The sequence below is a fragment of the Trematomus bernacchii genome, unplaced genomic scaffold (genome assembly GCF_902827165.1).
Source record: "Trematomus bernacchii unplaced genomic scaffold, fTreBer1.1, whole genome shotgun sequence".
NCBI classification, from domain to species: Eukaryota; Metazoa; Chordata; class Actinopteri; order Perciformes; family Nototheniidae; genus Trematomus; species Trematomus bernacchii.
In genome coordinates, this window is record NW_022987528.1 from 602390 (window position 1) to 625128 (window position 22739).

Genomic DNA, 22739 nt, shown 5'->3' on the forward strand with positions numbered 1-22739 from the left:
CTTTTGATACAATATATAATATGTGAAGAAGAATTGCTCTTAAACCCTCCATGGGCTTGACAATTATAATTCTCCATGCACCATATAACAGGAACTAATTACAGTAATGTAGCACAAACACAATTTGTTTGTATCCATCAATCACAACAATGCATCCCACAAACACCCGTCTGTTACTCACGTATAATGGATTAGTTATAGTCATAAGACGCAAACACACACACACACACACACACACACACACACACACACATCCATAAAGCATTTGAGTATACACAATAACACTATCATTAACTAAGAGCATACACTCGTGTGAAATGGCTTAGAGTTGTCATAGGGCAAAATGAAAAAGGTGAAAGAAACATAAATAGAAAAATCACACAGGAGTGAATTTGATAGGGACTATTTTCAGCGGCGGATGTATCCACATTCTGAGCAGCTGCAGCACAGTGTAAGTGGGAGTGAGTCCAAATAAACCTAAATGCATGTGTGTGTTGATATAATTGTATGTTTATAATGTTTTTATTATGATATGCATATAGTATAGATTGATTTTTATCAATAAGATTGTACCCTAAATGCAATTTTTAGCTCCTTGGACTTTAACTGATAATTGTTCCTGTAATGCTGCTTTCTATTTCTACACTTCTACATTTTGCAAGCAAATATTGTTTGTTTTTTTAACTCTAGATTACATTTCCACCCAGAAGCTGTGAGCAGAGCTGCAGGATGAGTAGCTGCTGTGTGTTTGTTTGTATGTTTAGCTTCCTCTGCAGCAGCGCTCCACTCCCAGCCTATAAATAGTCGTGTAATCCCATTAATAGCTTAGTCTATTTAGCCGACTCCATTCTCCGGATTAGAAAATACCTTGTGTGTGTTTGTTCGCTCGCTGTCCTCACTGCCATCTCCTGTCCTATCAGGAAGCTGCTGGGGGTCAGAGGGCGGGGGGGGGGGGGGGGGGGGGGGGGGGGGATGGGGGGACAAGTTTAGGGTTAGTACCCCAAAGTGTTATGATAGGAATCAAGGAAGGTATAGAACGGGTTCACAGCACATAGAAACTGACAGATGCTTACTTGCATATGTCGGGCAATTTGCACAATTAGCATAAGTTGCATTAATTAGCATGCAGACAATTGCAAAAATGGCTTGGTCGATTTGGACAATTTTGGTCTGGTTTTGGATGTTATTTAGGATCAATTTCTGACATTTTTAGGATCAAAATAGCAGTTTTGAGTCCCCTAATTAAAAAAAATCTACCCAAAATTCATCAAATCCGCCCACCGAGTACAAATATGACCACTTTCTGGTTAATACTGCAATTTTCTAAGCCTGAAAATGTCAGAACTGGATTCAACATCCTCAATAACCCTCAAAACCACTCCAAAATGTTCCAAATCGGCCAAGCCCATTTTTAGCTATTGTCTGCATATGCAACTTATGCTACATTTGCAAATTTCCCAACATATGCAAGTTAGCATCCGGCAGTTTCTATGTGCTGGGGACCCATACTGTACATTTCTATCAAAAAACGTTGGGGTACTCAACATTTCCGGGTTCACTTGAGGACTCTGGCAAATAGACTTTAATGTTGAGGATCAAAATAACACGGTTAAGAACCTGCATAGGATGGATTTTGAAACAACTAAGGAGTAGCATCACACAAGAAATCCCACATGGCAGCACTTCAAATGACTAAAATCAAGTATTATTTAAAAACAAACATAATAAATGGATTAAAACAATATGGAGAGAAAAAAACTGCTAGTCTCCAGTGCAACTCCATGCACATCATTCAAACTCCTTTTATTAACCATCAACACTTTTGTTAAGAAAATAACATTTCAAAATATGCATACGTAGCTATTTCCATTATGAGATTGCAGTGTAAAAAAGCAGCTTCCTGATATGTTACTTTTAAATCTAACACTGCATCACATCAGGTTTACTGATGAATCCACCATTTGAGGATCATTTATCGTCATTCTGCAGAACAGGATTGCACAACAAAGCGCAAGTGTTTAGTCCATGTATGCAACACAAGAAAAGAACAGGACAACAAATAAACAGTCGTGCAGGTTTTTCAATTGGCATTCCAGAAAGATCCACCATTTATTTTGTGTCTGTAGTTGTGGAGGAAAAGCCTCTTGTCAGGTCGTTAAAATCTCTAAATTCACCCCAAAAAACTACTGAGACCAACATTTCTGAACTTCAAAGACATTCAGTATAAAAACATTGTTTTCCTAATGCTTTGAAAACTATGTATGCCTGTAGATGGCGTGCTTGATTCAGATAAAGGTTTGTGAAATGTTTCCACAAGCTGTGTTTGTTCAGGATTCCCATTCAGCTTTATATGAGGATCACATTTCTAACTTTATTTATATCTTTTTCCACGCTGCTGCTTCTGGCTCTATGACTTAACCAATCACTCATCACGTATGAGTGGGTTATTAAAGGTACAAAGTGTTATGTTTGCTTTTTAATTGTAGTGAATTAAAGGTGAGAAACAGGTAGGGTTAAGGTTAAAAATACATTATTCAAGTTGTGTACAAGTACCTCAAAATTGTACGTAAGTACTTGAAAGTCAGACCCAGGTTGTAGTAGGCAAAAACACAAACAAATGTAATTATTTAAGCATAAATCAATATACAGTTGCCTTCAAATATCTACACATATATGTAATATCTACTAAAAGTCAACTACTCCGTAAAAGGATTTTTTAAATGTATTATTATATTTATATTTATATCTTTTTTCACTTTTTATTTTATTTTGCTTATTACTTTTTTATATTTTAAATGTATTATAATTACTTTTTTATTTATTTTATTATTTATTTATTGTATTTATTTGAGATACCAGATGATTCTCTCTCAGACATGTACAAACATATATTGAATATTTTTGACACTGGGAAAAATAAAATAACAAGTACTAAGAATTCAAGGTATTTGAGAGCTCTCTTTAATGTGTAATATTGATAAGACATTTACCTGGGAACATACAGCATGGTAGGATCCTGGCAACTTGGACACACTCCTTGCTAAACAACACAAAACCAATACATTCTTCCTCAAAATCTCTGCGTAAACTGTGACAAACGGACGTCTAAGTCTAGAAATGGAGCGATGTGTTTATCCAGAAGTGATAATGACCTCCAACATGGCGACCAGAGGCTTCACTATGTCCCCCGGACCCCCTCTGAGGGATCAGACTTCATACAGACTTCATCATTTGAACCCTGGTGATGACCCTCGTCCTGATCCTGCACCACGCCCTGAGTTTAGACAGTAACCCAAGCCAGAACAAACCCAGGAGCTAAAAATACCAACAGGCAACAGTGGGGCTGCTGTGGGACGGAGGCAGGGGGCATGGGAGGGTCTTCAAATGGGTAGACAGGGTTAGACAGCTGGAGAAAGATCCAAAAGAGAAGACAGAGACGAAATACGACAAAAAACACCCCTAAAATCTCAACTATCCCCTTAGAATTCACCTCCCCTTCTTGTTACTCTCTTGGATTTGACTCCCTGGTTCCTGGAGGGGATGAACTTCGTCCTCAGGCCTCCATCAGAGGGCAGATCTGGACCTGGTTCTGGACGTGGATCTGGACGTGGAACCGTCATGGAGAACCTGGAGAAGCAGCTGATCTGCCCCGTGTGTCTGGAGATGTTCTCCAAACCTGTGGTCATCCTGCCCTGCCAGCACAACCTCTGCAGGAAGTGTGCCAACGACATGTTCCAGGTGAGTCCGTCTCATAGGAGTTCACCGGTGTTCATTTCACAGGTTTTTAGTTATTTATTGAGTCATTTATTTACTTTCAGAATCGGAATCAGTTTTATTGCCAAGTACTTTACTTTGATGTTTAATGTATATGTATAATGATGTATGATGTATAAATGTGTCTGTTGATTGTTTATATATAGGATATACATATTTTATACATATTTTTATATATTTTTGTATTCGGGATTGTGGGAAACGGTATTTTGATCTCTCTATCTGTACACTTTTGACTAATGGTGCATACAATAGAGCACATGTGTCAAACTCAAGGCCCGGGGGCCAAATCAGGCCCTTGGTGGATTTAATTTCGGCCCGCAGGATAATTTCTAGTTACTATTAGATCTGGCCCTCCGGTATATTGCACGCACACCTTCACTCAATCCTGAGGGTCTCCTCAGCTCAGAGCCTGACCCCAAACATTGATGAACTTGCACCCAAGATGAGATGCCAAGTATCTGAGCTAGCATCACAGAGCAGCACACTGAGTTTACATGGATGTTTCCTTCTGCACGTTTTCTCTCACGACAACAGGGCATGTTTGGTTTTTTCTTTGAGGGAAATAGTTTTGTTGAAGCTGTTGTTGGCCTGTGGAAAAATGTAATCATAAGAAATGACTCTGGAAAAGCTGCAGATCGAGCCATAAGAAATGAATGCAACTGATTATTTAATGTTTAATGTTGTTTTTATAGGCAATAATTTAAGCTTTGTTAGTTCCAGGTTTAATATGTGCAATAAGTTCATTTCAATAAGTTTTGCTATAAACATTGAACCAGTCCCGCCCTCGACTAGTACCCATTTTTTTATTTTGGCCCACTGTGTATTTGAGTTTGACACCCCTGCAATAGAGGGATTTAATTGTAAAAAGAAGCAAATAAAGGACTACTACGACATTAAGAAATGTTTACAAGAAATACAACCATATAAAAAAGTAAGTATGAGAAAATAGGATTATTTACTAATTTAAAGTTGAAGAGCCGTGCATTATTAAAAGACAAATGTGCAACATATACAGAAGAATGTGCAAGGTTTTCATGATCCTCCATCATTTCTCACATCCTCCATCATTCCAACAAATGCCGACACTATTTCAAATACATGTCAAATGTTATTTTTTTATAGTGTGTCTAACATGTAAAAATATTCACTTTTAAAAGTAAAAGTGTAGCACTTAAAATATAACTTAAGTAAAAGTACACAGATATTGGCATCCACATGAAGTACCAAAAGTAAAAGTACTTCCCATTTCAGAATAACATATAACAATACTGGATTGTGATTACTGATGCATTGCTTCCAAAATGTATTGGAGTAGAAGTATAAAAGAACTTAACATTAAAATAATCAGGTGAAGTACAAGAACATCAAATGAAGTACATACATGCATACATTGTATTGTGCATATGACAACAAAGCTTTGAATCCTTCAATCCTTCTCTCTTCCTCCAGTCCTCTAACCCCCTCTGGCAGTCCCGCTCTTCCTCCTCCTCCTCATCCTCCTCATCCTCCTCATCCTCCTCCATCGGCTCTCGGTTCCGCTGCCCGTCCTGCAGACAGGAGGTTCTGCTGGACCGGCACGGGGTGTACGGTCTGCAGAGGAACCTGCTGGTGGAGAACATCCTGGACCTGTACAGACAGCAGGAGGCCAGCAGGTGTGTGTGTGTGTGTGTGTGTGTGTGTGTGTGTGTGTGTGTGTGTGTGTGTGTGTGTGTGTGTGTGTGTGTGTGTGTGTGTGTGTGTGTGTGTGTGTGTGTGTGTGTGTGTGTGTGTGTGTGTGTGTGCGTGCGTGCGTGCGTGTGTGTGTGTGTGTGTGTGTGTGTGTGTGTGTGTGTGTGTGTGTGTGTGCGTGCGTGCGTGCGTGCGTGCGTGTGTGTGTGTGTGTGCGCGTGTGTGTGTGTGTATGTGTGTGTTATCTTATTAAGTGTGTGGTGTGTGTCTATGTGTATTTTTTGTATGTGTCGTTATTATCTGTGTGTGTAAGTTTGCAGAACTTACTGTCACCCCTTCATTTAAAGGGGACCTATCATGCAAAATGCACTTTTGTACGTCTTTTATACATGAATATGTGTCCCCGGTGTTCCAGGGAACTCACCAAGTGTCAGAAAACACAACCCTCTCTATTTTCCTCCATACCCAAATCTCTAAAAAAGGGGCTGCAACGGATCTGATAAAAACTGATCCAGATTTGAACACTGTCCTGACGTCAGGACGGTGGCGCTACGGCTATTGGGCCAACTCCACCAATCAGGAGGAGACAGCCACGGCCATTGCCGTTCGAAAGCGCTGGAGACGCTGTAGTACATATGCCAGGCCTGTAGGTGGTGCTGTTCTCACAGAATCTGCCCAGAGCTAGAAATTGTCAAATTGAGCAAAATGAGGCATGGCTAAAATGCATGATCTGTTTGATATTTTGAAAAAAAAAAGTATAAATATGCCTTATAGGTAGGTATGGTCCTACACTATATTATTCAAATATAGCATGATAGGTCCACTTTAACATTTATAAGTAATGTATAAACTTGTATTTAATGGTTTGTAAAACACTTCAATGTAAGTTTAAACAGATATAACAACATTCTATCAATATACAGTATTTTCTAACAATCAGCAAGACCATAAGATGAAATGTAAGCATTATTTTCAAACATTAACATTTTTAATGTCCCTTAAACCAACTACTTGTTCAGTTGTTGTTCAGTGGTGCGTCACATCTCCCAAACAGACTGAGGTCTTTATATAGAGTCTGAAGTCACTCTGATGTTATTGTAATCATGGAGGAACACCGACAGAGAGCAGCAGTGTATGAGAATACACACTCTCTCTGACAGTGATGCAGAGGAGATGTGTTATTATTGGAGTAGGTTTTCTGGCTGATTAAACGTACAGTAGGTTTGAAGAGAAGAAACAGGATGTCATTTGTGAGAATTTGAATTCATGGTTCTTTTACTCATGTTTATTCACTTTAATAATAAAAAATTCCACATGGGCGAACCAGGATAATTACATGTTTCAGGACTGAAATTATAAAAATAACATGACATGAATAAATGTTCCCAACACATTATCAGTGCATGTTGTCAGCACTGACAACACGCTTTTTGAAAGGTCTTTTTTTATATGCTTCAAGTCGTGTTGCTGTAAGAGATTGAATCCAGCATCAGTCACAGGTTGACTCCACAGTGGAATGTTTTAGACACTGCAAGGAAAACAAATCATGAAGTAGAAGAAAATCAGAATAACATGTAAGGTGTCAAAGGTTTTGCATGCATACAAAACTTAATTGACAAATGGACTGTAGTTATACAGCGCTTTATCAGGTCTTTTCGACCACTACTACGAGTCATTCACCCATTCATGCAGAGCAGCACCACTTGATCTAGGGAAGCTCACACACACACACACACACACACACACACACACACACACACACACACACACACACACACACACACACACACACACACACACCAGTCTAACTCAGGGTTCAGTATCTTGCCCAAGGACACATCGACATGTTGACTGCGCGGGCTGGGATCGAACCAACAACCTTCTGGTGGAAAGACGACCGCACTCCCTCGCAGCCACAGTTGCCAAATAGATGGACGCACGCTTATTGATACACAATGTATCTAATGCCAGATGTTAAACTTCTTAATGACATTATAAGGGTTACTTGTATGATGAGGCTTTCTTCTGTGACCTTTGTGTTTGTTCTGCAGGGATTTGGCCTACATTGCAATGTCAGCAGGTGTTACAGTTGGCATACCTTTGGTCAAAGCTTTGTTCACTTCTTTTTGTATCTGGCTGATGCTTGACTACATGATGTCGTCTGAAGTGTGTTGCTATCTTCTGTATGCAAGTAGAATCCTCTTCAGTCCATCTGCCTGTTTTATAATCGTCCACTCTCACTACAACTGTGCTCTGATATTTAAATCGTCCTCACTCTAAAATAGACGCTCACTGAGTCAGTGCTGGCAGAGACAGAAGGACGGGAAGACAGAAGGAGAGAAGGACACAAGGACTCAAGGACACAAGGACAGGAGGACAGAAGGACAGAAGGAGAGAAGGACAGAGGGACAGAAGGACAGAGGGAGAGAAGGACAGAAGGACAGAAGGACAGAAGGACAGAAGGACAAAAGGACAGAAGGAGAGAAGGACAGGAGGACAGAAGGATAGGAGGACAGGAGGAGAGAATGACAGGAGGACAGGAGGACAGAAGGACAGGAGGACAGAAGGACATAAGGACAGGAGGACAGAAGGATAGGAGGACAGAAGGACAGAAGGAAGAAGGACAGAAGGACAGGAGGACAGAAAGAGAGAAGGACAGGAGGACAGAAGGACATAAGGACAGGAGGACAGAAGGATAGGAGGACAGGAAGACAGAAGGACAGAAGGAAGGAGGACAGAAGGACAGGAGGACAGAAAGACAGGTGGACAGGAGGACAGAATGAGAAGGAAGAAGGACAGAAGAACCGGAGGACAGAAGGAAAGGAGGACAGAAGGACACAAGGACAGGAGGACAGAAGGACAGGAGGACAGAAGGACACAAGGACAGGAGGACAGAAAGCAGAATGACAGAAGGCAGAAGGACAGGAGGACAGAAGGAAAGGAGGACAGAAGGACACAAGGACAGGAGGACAGAAGGACAGGAGGACAGAAGGACACAAGGACAGGAGGACAGAAAGCAGAATGACAGAAGGCAGAAGGACAGGAGGACAGAAGGACACAAGGACAGAAGGACAGAAGGACCCTCACTATCTGTGTGGGCTAAAATAGATGTGATTGTTCTCAAGTGTTTTGTAGTTTCGTGCGTAAAAAGATTCCTCGTGACTTAATCATCCTTTCTGTCAGGGACACCGACGTCAGAGCGCAATGGAGCCTCTATTCCTATGGTTCTGTGGTGTCCATGTGAAGTCACTAGAGGGAGATTTAGGAGGTGTTCTGAGCCAGTTTCTGCTGTCACAAGGAAACAAGTAAAGGAAGTATTTCCTGCATTAGCACATGTTAAATTCATACTCTAACTCACTGTATTTAAATATACAAAACCGTATCTACTTTGCACACTTGTCCTATGTTTATTGTGTCCAACGTTAATATTTAAGTTGTAATAGTTTGGTATATTATAGTGTGTTCGCCTTTGTATTTTAAATTGTGCCTTCTTCACATAAATATCTTTCTTTTATACATATTTGTTCTAGTATATATTATATTTTTTGTATTTCTAGTATATTTTTTATTTCTTTATTCAGTTTTATTTATGAACTTGCATATATATGTAAATATTAATGGTATATTTGTATTGTATTTATTTATTTGTATTATTAACCCATGTATATATTGTATATACGGCATATTATGATTTTTTACATGCATATACGTATACATTTACGGTATTTTTATTTGATTTTTGTACCTAATGTATTGATTCAATATACATGTAAAAGAGTATGCATGAAAGTTAGATGATTTATGTCTATCCTTTTGATCTTCTTGTGTCTGTCCCAGGCCTGTCCCCATGAAGCCTGAGCAGCAGCAGCAGCTCGTGTGTGAGGATCACGAAGAGGAGAGGATCAACATCTACTGCCTCTCCTGTGAGACGCCCACCTGCTCCATGTGCAAAGTGTTCGGGAAACACAAAGCGTGTGACGTGGCTCCGCTCAGCAGCGTCTACCTGAGGCAGAAGGTAAGCTTTTATCATGACTACATGTTTCAAAAGAATCAAAGCTACTGTGTAGAAATGGCAATTAAATTCTTCTGACCTGAGCTCCTCCAACAATGCAACATATAGAATAAAATACAAAATACAAAGTAGTGCAAAAAGTCCATATACATGTCAATAGAATATGATATGTACAAGAACAGAATATGAAATTAAACAATGTAATATTGCCATGTCATTTTATAACCAGTCACTCACAGCTTCACAATCTTTAATACGCTTCTCTTTATTCTCCACGTCTCATCGTATCACTCCAAATGACTTCCATTCAGAATTTAAGGATGAAAATAGTAACCTTAACTTTAAACCTTACATTTCGAAGTTGTGTAAACACTGTTAGATGTTCATTTGACTTTCTAAAACAGATGATGGCCTTTATCTGGGGTTTAGTCGGGCAGTGGCTCAGTCAGTAGGGGCTTGGACTGGGAGCTGTAGGGTCGCCGGTTCAAGTCCCCGAACAGACCTAAAATATGGAGTGTGGACTGCTACTTGGAGAGGTTCCAGTTCACCTCCTGCCCTGCCGTGGTGCCCTTGAGCAAGGCACCAGACATCCTCCTTCCCCCCTCACTCCCATTGCTCCCCGGGCGCTGTGCAATAGCTGCCCACTGCTCCTAGTACTAGACTCCTACTAGGATGGGTTCAAAGCAGAGAACACATGTCACTGTGTGCTGTGTGCTCTGCATGTGAGACCATTAAAGGGGGTTTCATCCCTCCCATTCTATCTATCTATCTTACATGCTTTCCTTTGTTTCTATTTTTAAAACTTCATTTCCCAGGATGCACTTTGACTTACACCCAGTGCAAATGCAAGCAGATAAACAGTGGTGGAAGAAGTATCCATTTGTTCTAATACATGAATGTAAAAAATCCTGCATATAAAATCTAACTTAAAGGTAGGGTAGGTAAGAATGGAGGAACCAGCTCGAGTGCGCTAGAATTTGAAAGTACGCAGCCGAAACAAATCTGCCTCTTCCTTCAGACTTCCTTACAGAGCCCCTCCTCCAACACACACGAACGCGCACATGACCAATGAGGGCACGAGATAAGTTTGTGCACGAGATGGAAGGCTGACAGGCAGGTAGGCCATCCAGTTATTTTAGCCGGGCCGGCTCAGATGATTGGTCGTGCTTTTTACAGTACTACGGCTTCTACAGATGACATTTTTTTATGTATTTATTGTCGAAGCATTTAATATATTCATTGCTATCGGGATGTTAAGAGCATTCCATGGAATTTAACAAAACGTGTTTCTGAAGTGAATTACCTATCCTACCTTTAAAGTGGACCTATCATGCTATATTTGAATAATATAGTGTAGGACCATACCTATATAAGGCATATTTATACTTTTTTTTTTTCAAAATACCAAACAGATCATGCATTTTAGCCATGCCTCATTTCGCTCAATTTGCACTTTTTTACCCCTGTTTTTGCAAGGGCTGATTCTGTGAGAACAGCACCATCTACAGGCCTGGCATATGTACTACAGCGTCTCCAGCGCTTTCGAACGGCAATGGCCGTGGCTGTCTCCTCCTGATTGGTGGAGTTGGCCCAATAGCCGTAGCGCCACCGTCCTGACGTCAGGACAGTGTTCAAATCTGGATCAGTTTTTATCAGATCCGTTGCAGCCCCTTTTTTAGAGATTTGGGTATGGAGGAAAATAGAGAGGGTTGTGTTTTCTGACACTTGGTGAGTTCCCTGGAACACCGGGGACACATATTCATGTATAAAAGACGTACAAAAGTGCATTTTGCATGATAGGTCCCCTTTAAAATGATACTTGAATAAATGAACTATAGGTACTTTGATCCACTGCAAATAAATACTGTCTGTAAACACTGGAAACAGCACACGCCTTAAAGGGCATTCATGGAGATACCAGACATTTGTTTTAATAACTTATGCATGAAATATACCACATTACTTACTGATTATTGGTCGCACAGAGACAGAGTGCAGCGGTTTAGTGAAGCAGCGTCAGCAGCATGTTTGTTATGGAGCAGTCGGCCTCTCGATCTCTCACTCTGTCTCTGATTCACTCATCTGAGATTCACCCTCCATCTTCATGCAAAGGTTAATGTGGAAAACAAAAGTTGCTGCTCTAATTTAATTTCGGCCTGCAGAGAGGATGCGGATGGAAACTAGCTCAAAGCTAAATCTGGCACTGTTACGCTTGACGCATTTTAATGTTGTAGTGTTCATTACCGTGCATTGTCCCTGCTAAATAAACGATTAAATTAGTACGTCTGTTCCTGACACTTTTAATGACGCTAAAGTTCAAACAAAGTATTAAAATAATTCTCCTAACAGATGCATGCTATTGTGTTTTAGGGTTACTCTTTAGAAAGTACTTATGGTGCATTCCTCTGCCAATACTGCACGAATTCTTCTACATTTGTGTGTTTAAAAGAGAAAACATTTCTGAATCTGCAAAGAAATATATATATAGTCAAGGAGTCTGATTGGTCGAAGGCTGTCTTGATTTGTGAATAAAAACCCAAAATGTCCAGTAATATTAGGAATTTGCTTAAGGAGGGAGATTAAATTACCGCTCATTTCTGAAAGAGAAACTGCTGCTGCGACCTATCAGGAATCCAGGGTACCATTTCATTAAGTATATGGGAGATTTTACAATTAAAATGTGTGGAAAAGATGATTTGGATAAGGGAAAAGGTTTTATTAATCACATTTCACCAACACGACTCAAAGAAAAGACATCCATAAATGTGAAGACAAAATGCACTCAATAGGTGCGTTCACACCAAGTACTTTGCCGTATTTAGTGCCGGCACTTATTACCCCAGGGCATTTAGTACAGATCGCGTTCACACCAGAGTACTTTTCCCTGAGGGAAGATTACGCAAATGAGCCGCTGACGTCACTTCGTCTTCTTCTGCTTTGGGTTTACTGGCAACTTCACGGCGTATACTGCCACCCGAAGTCCCCGGCCGGAAGTCCCCGGAGTTGGGGACTGGCTTCAGTAGAAGCTGCTGGGACTCCCAGCAGCTTCTACTGAAGCCTTCAGAGTAAATCGCCAGAACGCCGACACCTCCTCATCTCCACCTCTCCACCTCTCCCATGTTTTATTTTGTGTTGCCATAAGTTAGTCTCTCTGCGTTTGTGCACTGGGCGAATGCTAATGCTAATAATGCTAATGCGAGGAAGGATAATAAAATGGTGGCTCTACAAAACATTTCAGAGTTTTACGGCGCGTGGTTTTGCAATTCGCCCAGCCAATCAGAACTGGGGCACTTTTTTCCCCCAGGAAAGTAGCATCTCTCAGCAGGCACTAAAAATGGGGGTAAAAGTTCCCGAGATGAAGTGCTCTTTGTGGTGTGAACGCGACATAAGGGGTACTAACGGAACTAAACGCGAAAAGTACGGTGAAAAGTACTCCGGTGTGAACGCGGCTAATGCCATTTATTGATCAACGCAAAACATCTTATCATTTACATTACATTTAAAGGAAATATTAACTCACACATGTTGTTAATATTCATTTATTTTCAGAGGAATGTTGATTATATGTCTGTGATGTTGTGGATGTTTGCAGACGGACCTGAGCGACAGCATCGCCATGTTGGTGGCCAACAACGACCACATCCAGACTCGCATCTCTGAGATGGAAGAGATGTGCTGCTGTGTGGAGGTCACACAGACACGCACGCACGCACGCACGCACGCACGCACGCACGCACACACACACACACACACACACACACACACACACACACGCACGCTTACACACACATCCAGCTGTTTTGATAACATACACTTTTTTGTTAGAATTTTTATTGATGTGAGAAGAAATTATGCAAAATCACTGTGAAATAGTTATTATTCTAAAAATCCTATATTCAACAATTATATCTTTAATAATACAAGTTTTATCTTACATTATCTTAAAATAGGAGTGTACAAACCTAAAGTAGGTCTATAAAGCTTATAAAGTATACAGATTGAACTTGATTTTTGCTTTGCACCTTACTGTCTTTTATTTTGGTTTTTATATTTGCACTTTTATATTGACCCTTTTCCAACTCTAGATTAAAATGTGTTTTATTGTATATTATCTCATAAAAGAGATGTGCAGTGCATGCTTAAAGTAGTTTTATAATGAGTGTGTAAGCAGACGAACAGGTTGTTATGAAAAACCATAGTTTATAATTGTATTAATTAATAATAAAGTGTGTTCTTCCTCGCCTCAGGAGAACGGTGAGCGTCAGAGGGAACATCTGGAGGAGCGTTTCGAGGCTCTGGTGAACATCCTGGACGAGAGGAAGCAGGATCTGGTGGGTCTGATCTCCAAACATCATGACGACACACTGAGGCGCGTCCGCTCTCTGATTGGTCGACACAGCGAGCAGCTGGAGGCCGCCGTCGCTCTGCTGGAGACCGCCATCCAATCAATGGAGGAGCCACACATGCCTCTTTTCATACAGGTGTGTGTGTGTGTGTGTGTGTGTGTGTGTGTGTGTGTGTGTGTGTGTGTGTGTGTGTGTGTGTGTGTGTGTGTGTGTGTGTGTGTGTGTGTGTGTGTGTGTGTGTGTGTGTGTGTGTGTGTGTGAAAGAGATACTCTATGGTGTGTGTGTGTGTGTGTGTGTGTGTGTGTGTGTGTGTGTGTGTGTGTGTGTGTGTGTGTGTGTGTGTGGGGGGGGTGATACTCTAGGTAGGTGTGTGTGTGTGTGTTTGATACTCTATGGTGAGTGTGTGTGTGTGTGTGTGTGTGTGTGTGTTTGATACTCTATGGTGTGTGTGTGTGTGTGTGTGTGTGTGTGTGTGTGTGTGTGTGTGTGTGTGTGTGTGTGTGTGTGTGTGTGTGTGTGTGTGTGTGTGTGTGTGTGTGTGTGTGTGTGTGTGTGTGTGTGTGTGTGTGTGTGTGTGTGTGTGTGTGTGTGTGTGTGTGTGTGTGTGTGTGTGTGTGTGTGTGTGTGTGTGTGTGTGTGTGTGTGTGTGTGTGTGTGTGTGTGTGTGTGTGTGTGTGTGGGGGGGGTGATACTCTAGGTAGGTGTGTGTGTGTGTGTTTGATACTCTATGGTGAGTGTGTGTGTGTGTGTGTGTGTGTGTGTTTGATACTCTATGGTGTGTGTGTGTGTGTGTGTGTGTGTGTGTGTGTGTGTGTGTGTGTGTGTGTGTGTGTGTGTGTGTGTGTGTGTGTGTGTGTGTGTGTGTGTGTGTGTGTGTGTGTGTGTGTGTGTGTGTGTGTGTGTGTGTGTGTGCGTGTGTGTGTGTGTGTGTGCCTCACCTCCTCTTTAAAGCAGGTGTTAAAGGAGGTTGAGTTAGTGGTAGCAGGCAGTAAACACCAGGAAGTATTTCTTAAAATGTAATAACGTTATTTGTTGTATTATCACCCATGAAATGTCTAAGAACTAGTCTGAAGCATAGTGGGATTAATTGTCTCTTTCTGTCTCTCTTCTTCTCTCACACAGAGCGCCAAAGTCATTCTAGAAAAGTAAGTCAAGTTTGTGACGAAGCTCTGATTCTGCATGTAGGGATCTGGGCAGATGTAATAATAATGTGTGTGTGTGTGTGTGTGTGTGTGTGTGTGTGTGTGTGTGTGTGTGTGTGTGTGTGTGTGTGTGTGTGTGTGTGTGTGTGTGTGTGTGTGTGTGTGTGTGTGTGTGTGTGTGTGTGTGTGTGTGTGTGTGTGTGTGTGTGTGTGTGTGTGTGTGTGTGTGTGTGTGTGTGTGTGTCAGGATGGCGGTGACAGCCTCTCACTTGGAGCGTCCTGAGGTCCGGTTTGAGAGTGTGAGTCACTTCGTTCTCGATACAGATGACCTCGCTGACCTGCTGAGGAACATCCACTTCTCCCCCGGTAAAACATCCCTTACTTTAAACAAAAGAGCTTCTGTGAACATGTGACCTCAGAGACACTGTGATCCAGAAAATGAAAACATTACATTTGAATAACAAACTATACTAGGATTTGTGTATAACTTAGTAATCTCAAGCACTATTATACCTTTTAAGTCTTTTCAAACTTTTCCGACAAGTTCTACTACTAGACTACTTTGACTTTTTTTTGGCTAACTATATAATGGTGTTGGCCTTGGAGGGGGTCGTAACACTTGTTTTTAGGGATGCTCCGATCAATCGGTCACCGATCGAGATCTGCCGATACTCACTCTCTACCGATCGATCGGTGCTCTCTAAACATGCCGATCGCGAGGGCCGATCGCATGACGTAAAATACATGACACTTTTCTCTGTACGCGGCAAAACAAGCTCGCCAAAATGGCTTCACCGGTCTGGCATTATTTTAAGGTGTCCGAAAAAGACAGTAAAATAGCGGTATGCAACGTGTGTGTGAAGCAGAAATCCTGCAGCTCCACCCGCTGTGACGGACCGGTGAGCGGAGCGAAACACACAAGAGTTAGACCTAACACACTTAGCTATTTTATCTGCCTCTGGAACAAGCTAAACTAGTTATAAATATGTTTATTCTTCACTGTCGGCCTCACACATTACTGGATCAGCGAGCTGCATGAGATACTGACGGGCTGTCAGTAGAGGGAGAGAGGGGGAGAGAGAGGGGGAGAGAGGGGGAGAGAGAGGGAGAGAGAGAGGAAAAGAGAGCGCTTCCGGTCATTTCGCCCGTGGTATTATCCAAAGTGAATGTAAACTTGAATAATATACATAATTTGAATGAATAATTAAGTTGATTGTTGTTTGTGGAAGCTCCAGTGAATGAGCCCCATTAACTGAGTTTTAAACATCACTTTAAATGGAAGATTTAAAGTGATGTTTAAATCTTCCATTTAGGCCCCGCCCACTCGATTGGATCGGCGATCGGTATCGGCCGATACTGATTCCGGCGATCGGCGATCGGCCCCAAAATTGGCGATCGGAGCATCCCTACTTGTTTTATAACATTTCAAATGGCATACACATTACATTTTGTGGGTGTGTGTTTGTCTTTAGGTGGGGGAGATGATGGAGAAGAAGATCATGAAGAAGGAGAAGAGTGAAAACCTCTGCTCTAGATTTATAGAACATTTGTTTAAAAATGATTTAATATTCTGTGAGGGAATAACAGGAGGGAAACACAAGGTGTGAATCTCCCTGTTGACCTGTTTCTATGAATTATTAAGGAATGTATTTTACCGGGGCTTCGTGGTGTTTGATTTACGTTGAGAAAACGTCCGACTCCTCACATCTGTCACCAGCGGACGTAACTGTTGAATGTTTTACACATAGTTTTATATGTAGTAACAAACTCACATAACACTACATAACCTTATCTATAATATAAAGTTTAGGGTAAAACTTATCAGAGGTGTCATACATAATAATCTAATCAAAGTAAATGTAACCACTACTACAGTGCAACAAAACAGGAAGATTAAATGTGGACTCTTAAACATAAGATCTCTAGCATCTAAAGCAATATAGGTAAATTATTTAATATCAGATTATAATATTGATATATGCTGTCTCATTGAAACTTGGTTGAGACATGACGAATAGCTCAGCATAAATGAGGCCACTCCACCCAGCCATATTAATACTCATATTCCTCGAGGCACAGGCCGAGGAGGTGGATATATAAAAGACCCCCATCACCCCAGTAACAAAATGTTCTGTCTGCTGCCATCTGGCAGGTGGTACCGCAGCATCAGGGCAAAAACCACCAGACTCAGGGACAGTTTCATCCCACAGGCCATAAGACTGCTAAACGCCTGAACTCTGTTAAGTGCCTCCATAAGCTGAAGCATTCATCTGTTGTCATCTCACAATTTATTTATCTTAAAGGGCCCATGTCATGGCCATTTCCACTGATCATAATTACATTGTTGAGGTATACTAAAATAGATTTATACTGTGCAATTTTCCAAACTCACATTGGTTTCGCATACAGCATCTCTGTCAAGCATGTGTATTCAGCAGTATTCACTCTCTCCACTAAACGACTCGTTGGAGCTCTTGCCCCCCCCTCCCTGTGAGCCTAGTGTGCTCCGATTGGTCAGCTCGGCCACTCTGTTCTGATTAGTCAACCACCAGAGAGGCTCCGCCCGCTTTTTTCGGGGAACATCAGTGTAATAATGGCGTCGGTACAGCTGATATTTTATACGCTAACTAACCGAACTGAACCTACAACTGTTGTTATAGAAGAATGTGACGGCCCCAGGGCCTTTGTGCAGGTGTGTTGCAGGTCTTACGGTGGGGTGGAGCTGAAGAGGCTAATCAGCGCGATCACGGACACCTCCGTAGCCGGTGCTATTAATCCCAGCGGCCCAGCGGCTCGGCGATTCTCTCCCCGACCACCTATCTCTGCATTTACCACAATAAATGTGCCGTGGTTTTGTAAACTCGTGTATGTCTCCTTGCCTTTCCGTTGTGGCCTACGAGCCGGTCATAACAAAGAGTAAGTTATTTTTACCTGTAATAAACTACTACTGTTTGATGAGAAATCAAATCATGGTTTGCTATATATGAATGATATGTTATAGGAGCAAATAATTCAGGGAAGAAAGGATAGGCCTACTAAGTATTTCCATTAAACTTTATTTTTAGAAATGTACAAAATGAACATAAATATACATATATACACACGGTATATCATCCATTCCTCCCCGCATCTTGCCTGGGCGCAGCCGCTGCCTTTTAGCACGAGGCCTCAGTAGTAGTAGTAGTCCCGTCCCCGTCATGTATTGTCCGCCAGGATCTGGCTGGACGAAATCAAATGCAAATCACAAAATATTAGAGAAACTTAGTTGTTTTAGATTCGTTAGTAGTAGTTGTGGTAGGAGTGTGGATCTATCTAATGAACAGCTTGCCTGCTAATATGCTAACCTAGCTTTGTTTACCTTGGTAGCTAACACGATATGAACGTTAGCTTGGAGGAACGGCAACTATAATGGAGTGTAATAAAACTACTATGAACAAAAGCTAGTGGTTCATATTAGGCTAGCAATAACGTGTTTATAATTGCAATCGTATACGGGTATTCTGCTACGTTCGGTCATACATTGTAACTTGCATGAATACATTGTTTTGCGCTAGCATACAGCTAGCCTCGTTAGCTATACATGCAGTATGTACATGTACTGTCACAATGTACGGTAAATCACCCGGAGTATACTGTATGAGTATTCCGTGTGTGTGACTGCAGACATTCTCCTGCCATGACAAACATGTAAGGCCATCTGCTGACATTGTAGTTGATATATTTAAACGCTAGCAACGTAGCATAACAAAAATGTTTTTCCGACCAAACCTAGGTCTAGCTCCGTGGGTTATATCGGTAGCATACACGCTACGCCAGCTATAATGTAATTACGTTTCGCGACTGACCGCACGGCAAATCACCCGGAGTATACTGTCAATAGGTATTTCGTGTGTGAATGCAGACATTCTCCTGCTATGCGATACATGTATGCAAGGCCATCTGCTGATATTAGAGTTGATATATGGAAACGCTAGCAACTTAGTTAGCACAGTTAGCACTGTGTCAATGGCTTAGCAGTCCAACACAGTTTACACATTTAAACAGTCTTGTTTGATAAATACACAAATAACAATGCAAACTTACAGGTTGTGTACCCGAATCTTCCCCTGCTCCAAACGGTCCAAACAAGCTGTGCATATCCGGCCTCAAACTGGGCAATGTTTTGGAAGCTTTCGTCTGTGAAATGCCGGTTCTTCGAACCTCTGAAGGAACAGTGTTAAAAATAAATTTCAACCACTGACTTCGTCGTGGTTCTTCCGTCGGTAGGACAAACAGCTCAGATTTCTCCTCACATTTCAGGAAACAGGTCCTTGGCTGTGGCATGACTGGATCGATTGTGAACTGAACCAGAGCTTCCAACAGTAAATGTTAGGCTGGCAGAGGGTGCGGCCAGCGCCGCTGGGTGTGGCCATAGCTCTTCGGGATTGGTCCATTTCGTTCCGGGTACCGCATGACATCAGGCCGTACCCGGAACTAAATGGAAGACTCAAATGGGCAGTGACGTATCTCCAACGAGGCGTTTTGGGGAGGTATTTTCTGTGTTAGAGTTTTACTCCCTACAGGGTGTACTTTGAGGGTTTTGACTCTGCACACCGTTTACATGCATAAAAACCTTCACAACACACAAGGGGACGGGTAATAACCGGAAAAGCATGACATGGGAGCTTTAATAGTTATCAGATTCAGATTCAACTTTATTGTCATTACAGGTACTAGTGACGAAAGGAACATTTGGCATCTGACCAGAAGTGCAAAATAGCCATTGAGGGAAAAATTAGGATTTAGAGCTTACAAATAAATAACTTCACTTTCTGATAAGAAAAACACATGAATGACATCGCTTTTTTTAATATCAATAATGTCAAACATTATATCATCATATAGGCCTATGCCTCCTTTGTATTACTGTACATACAATGAAATACTCTACTTTGAATACTTAGTGTTTGGTATGTTTTCCATCTACTACTTCTCCCATTCACAAATCCGAAATCAAATCAAATAATCAAAGATTCTATTAATATGTAACAAATATATTCAATTTCAGAGCAGAAGAAGCAGCCTTCAAGGGTCAAACTCTGCACATACATCATTCAGCAGTGCACAGTGAAGCTCAAACATTCAACTGTATGAACAAGCAATACTTTGAAATGCAAAAGTGTGTGTGTGTGTGTGTGTGTGTGTGTGTGTGTGTGTGTGTGTGTGTGTGTGCGTGTGTGTGTGTACGAGAGTCACTTTAATAAATGTTTTAAACTCGAGCGTCAAATTTGCTTGACGCGTTCTCGCGGTAGCCAATCAGCAGTGAGGATCTCAGCCTGCCGTCACTGACGTTGAATCAGAAAACCAAACATCAGCCGTTAGCTGTTAGCACTCAGAGCTCACAGCTCCTCATATCTGTTCAGAAACTGGACAAAAGTTAAACATGTACAAACCACAGACTGTCTGTCTCATGGCGAATACAGTCGCTGCTTTATTTATGTCTTTAGGACGTTGTTGTGAGTGTGGACGGAGCAGCTACAGGTTAGTTTATCCTGATCGATCCGATCTCCATTCAGAAAACACGCATTTTAAAAGGGTTTTCGTCTGCCGTCTTGTCTGCACACTTGTCAAAGCATTAATTCATGGTTTTTACTAACCGTTATCAGTATTGTGTTACTTCGGCATCATTTTGAAACGTGTATTACAATTAAATCACGGTAAAATATATTAATTTCAAATCAAATCAAATCAAATCGAGTTTTATTTATAAAGCACATTTAAAAGCGAGTTTTGGTCGGGCCAAAGTGCTGTACATGTAATAAAAACACATTACTACAATCACAATAAAAGACAATAAATTACAACAGATATATAAAAATGTGGTTGTAGTTGGGTTCTACCACAGTATTAACATGGATATAAGCCCCGCCCCCTCTCCAGCGCTTCTTGCTTGAATGACAGGAGTAAACACAGCTGACAGCCGCAGTGAAACTCCAGCGATTAGAGCGATGAGAATATTCGCATCGTGTCCGTGTGAACGCAGCATAATGCAGTTCAGAGACCAGACCGCTGCTCTGACGCTTTTAAAGCAACTTCGAGATTTGAACAGTGTGAGGGGCAAAAAGGCCATGGTGGCCGTAGGACGTACAATTATTTTCGGGGCCTCACGGCCAGACCGAGGGGCAACGACGGTCATGGCCGTCATGGCCGCCGTGAAATTCCCTACCCTGATGTACAGTATAAACGGTATTCACAGTAAAAGATATAAACAGGTGGGTAGTGGGTATGGGCATGGGTTTATCAGGGGGCAGAGTTCAGCAGGGTAACAGCCCTGGGGAAGAAGCTGTCCATGAACTTGCTGGTCTTGGACTGGAGGCTCCTGAGGCGCCTCCCCGAGGGTAGGAGGACAAACAGATAGTTTGCAGGATGAGAGGAGTCTTTAAAGATGTTGTGCGCCCTCTGCAGACACCGTATCCCCTGGATGTCCTCGATGGCAGGGAGTGGGACACCGATGATGCGTTGGGCGATTTTCGACACCCTCTGCAGTGCCTTCCTGTTGAGCATTGAGCAGTTCCCATACCAGGCTGTGATACAGCTGGTCAGGATGCTCTCGATGGTGCAGTGATAAAAGTTCAACAGAATCTGAGGAGAGAGGTGATCTTTCTTTAGTCTCCCCAGGAAGAAGAGACGCTGGTGAGCCTTCTTTACTAAGCTGGTGGTGTTGTTGGACCATGAGAGGTCATCGGGTATGTGGATCCCCAGGAACTTGAAGCTAGACACACGTTCCACCGCCGTTCCATTTATGTGGATGGGAGTGTGTGTGTTGCCTTTCGATTTCCTGAAGTCCACAATGAGTTATTTTGTTTTTGTTGTGTTGAGGTTCAGGTTATTGTCGGCACATCACTCAGTCAGATGCTGAACCTCCTCCCTGTAGGCCATCTCATCGTTGTTGTGGATGAGGCCGATCACCGTTGTATCGTCTGCATACTTTATGATGGTGTTTGAACCATGTACAGGGGTACAGTCGTGGGTGAAGATGGAGTAGAGGAGGGGGCTCAGCACGCAGCCTTGTGGGACACCGGTATTTAGGTTGAGGGTCATGGAGAAGAAATTGTCTAACCTGACATGCTGGGGTCTGTTGGTTAGAAAGTCTAGATCCAGTTACAAAGGGGGGCGTCGATTCCCAGGTCATTGAGTTTTGTGATTAGCTTGGAGGGGATGACGGTGTTGAAGGCTGAACTGAAGTCGATGAACAGCAATCTTGCATAGGAGTTGGTTTTTCTCCAGATGTGAGAGGACGGTACGAAGTGTTATGGAAACAGCATCTTCCATGCTCCTATTAGTCCGGTATGCAAATTGATAAGGGGTCCAGTGTCAGATAGGCGGAATTTAAGCTGTGCTGGGACCAACTTCTCGAAGCACTTCATGAGAATGGGTGTAAGTGCAACGGGACGGAAGTCATTCAGGCCTGCTGCAGCAGAGTGTTTGGGCACTGGCACTATGGCGGTGGTTTTAAAGCACTTGGGGACAACAGTTTGGGCCAGGGACAGGTTGAAAATGTCCGTCATGACCTCAGTCAGTTGCCCAGCACAGGCCCTGAGAACGCGGCCTGGGATGCCATCGGGTCCAGCAGCCTTGCGTGCATTAATCCTGCTCAGTGTGGTGAAGACATCAGAAGCAGAGAGTGTGAGGGGCTGGTGGTCTGCAGCGGGAACAGTCTTGGTGGCTGTCTCCTGGTTGTCCCTGTCGAAGCGAGCATACTGTAGAAGTTATTCAGCTCGTTGAGGAAGGAGACGTCGTTTGACGTTTATTCA

The 22739-nt window shown here is 42.2% G+C and overlaps 1 protein-coding gene across 1 annotated transcript; it reads left to right on the top strand.

The window, feature by feature from the left end:
* Positions 1-3403: 3403 nt before the first annotated feature.
* Positions 3404-16708, top strand: trim54 (tripartite motif containing 54). The gene is made up of 8 exons (XM_034121379.1): positions 3404-3738; positions 5227-5429; positions 9283-9460; positions 13050-13145; positions 13705-13938; positions 14927-14949; positions 15194-15312; positions 16419-16708. Exons 1-8 carry the CDS (start codon positions 3541-3543, stop codon positions 16463-16465), a joined length of 1098 nt encoding a protein of 365 aa, XP_033977270.1. The 5' UTR covers positions 3404-3540; the 3' UTR covers positions 16466-16708.
* Positions 16709-22739: the final 6031 nt, after the last annotated feature.

Excerpts from the sequence above, each read along its gene's own strand:
- trim54 (XM_034121379.1), top strand. The coding sequence starts at position 3,541 with ATGAACTTCGTCCTCAGGCCTCCATCAGAGGGCAGATCTGGACCTGGT. Across the intron at positions 5,430-9,282 it reads AGACAGCAGGAGGCCAGCAG|GCCTGTCCCCATGAAGCCTG; the intron begins GTGTGTGTGTGT and ends TGTCTGTCCCAG. Across the intron at positions 15,313-16,418 it reads GAACATCCACTTCTCCCCCG|GTGGGGGAGATGATGGAGAA; the intron begins GTAAAACATCCC and ends GTTTGTCTTTAG.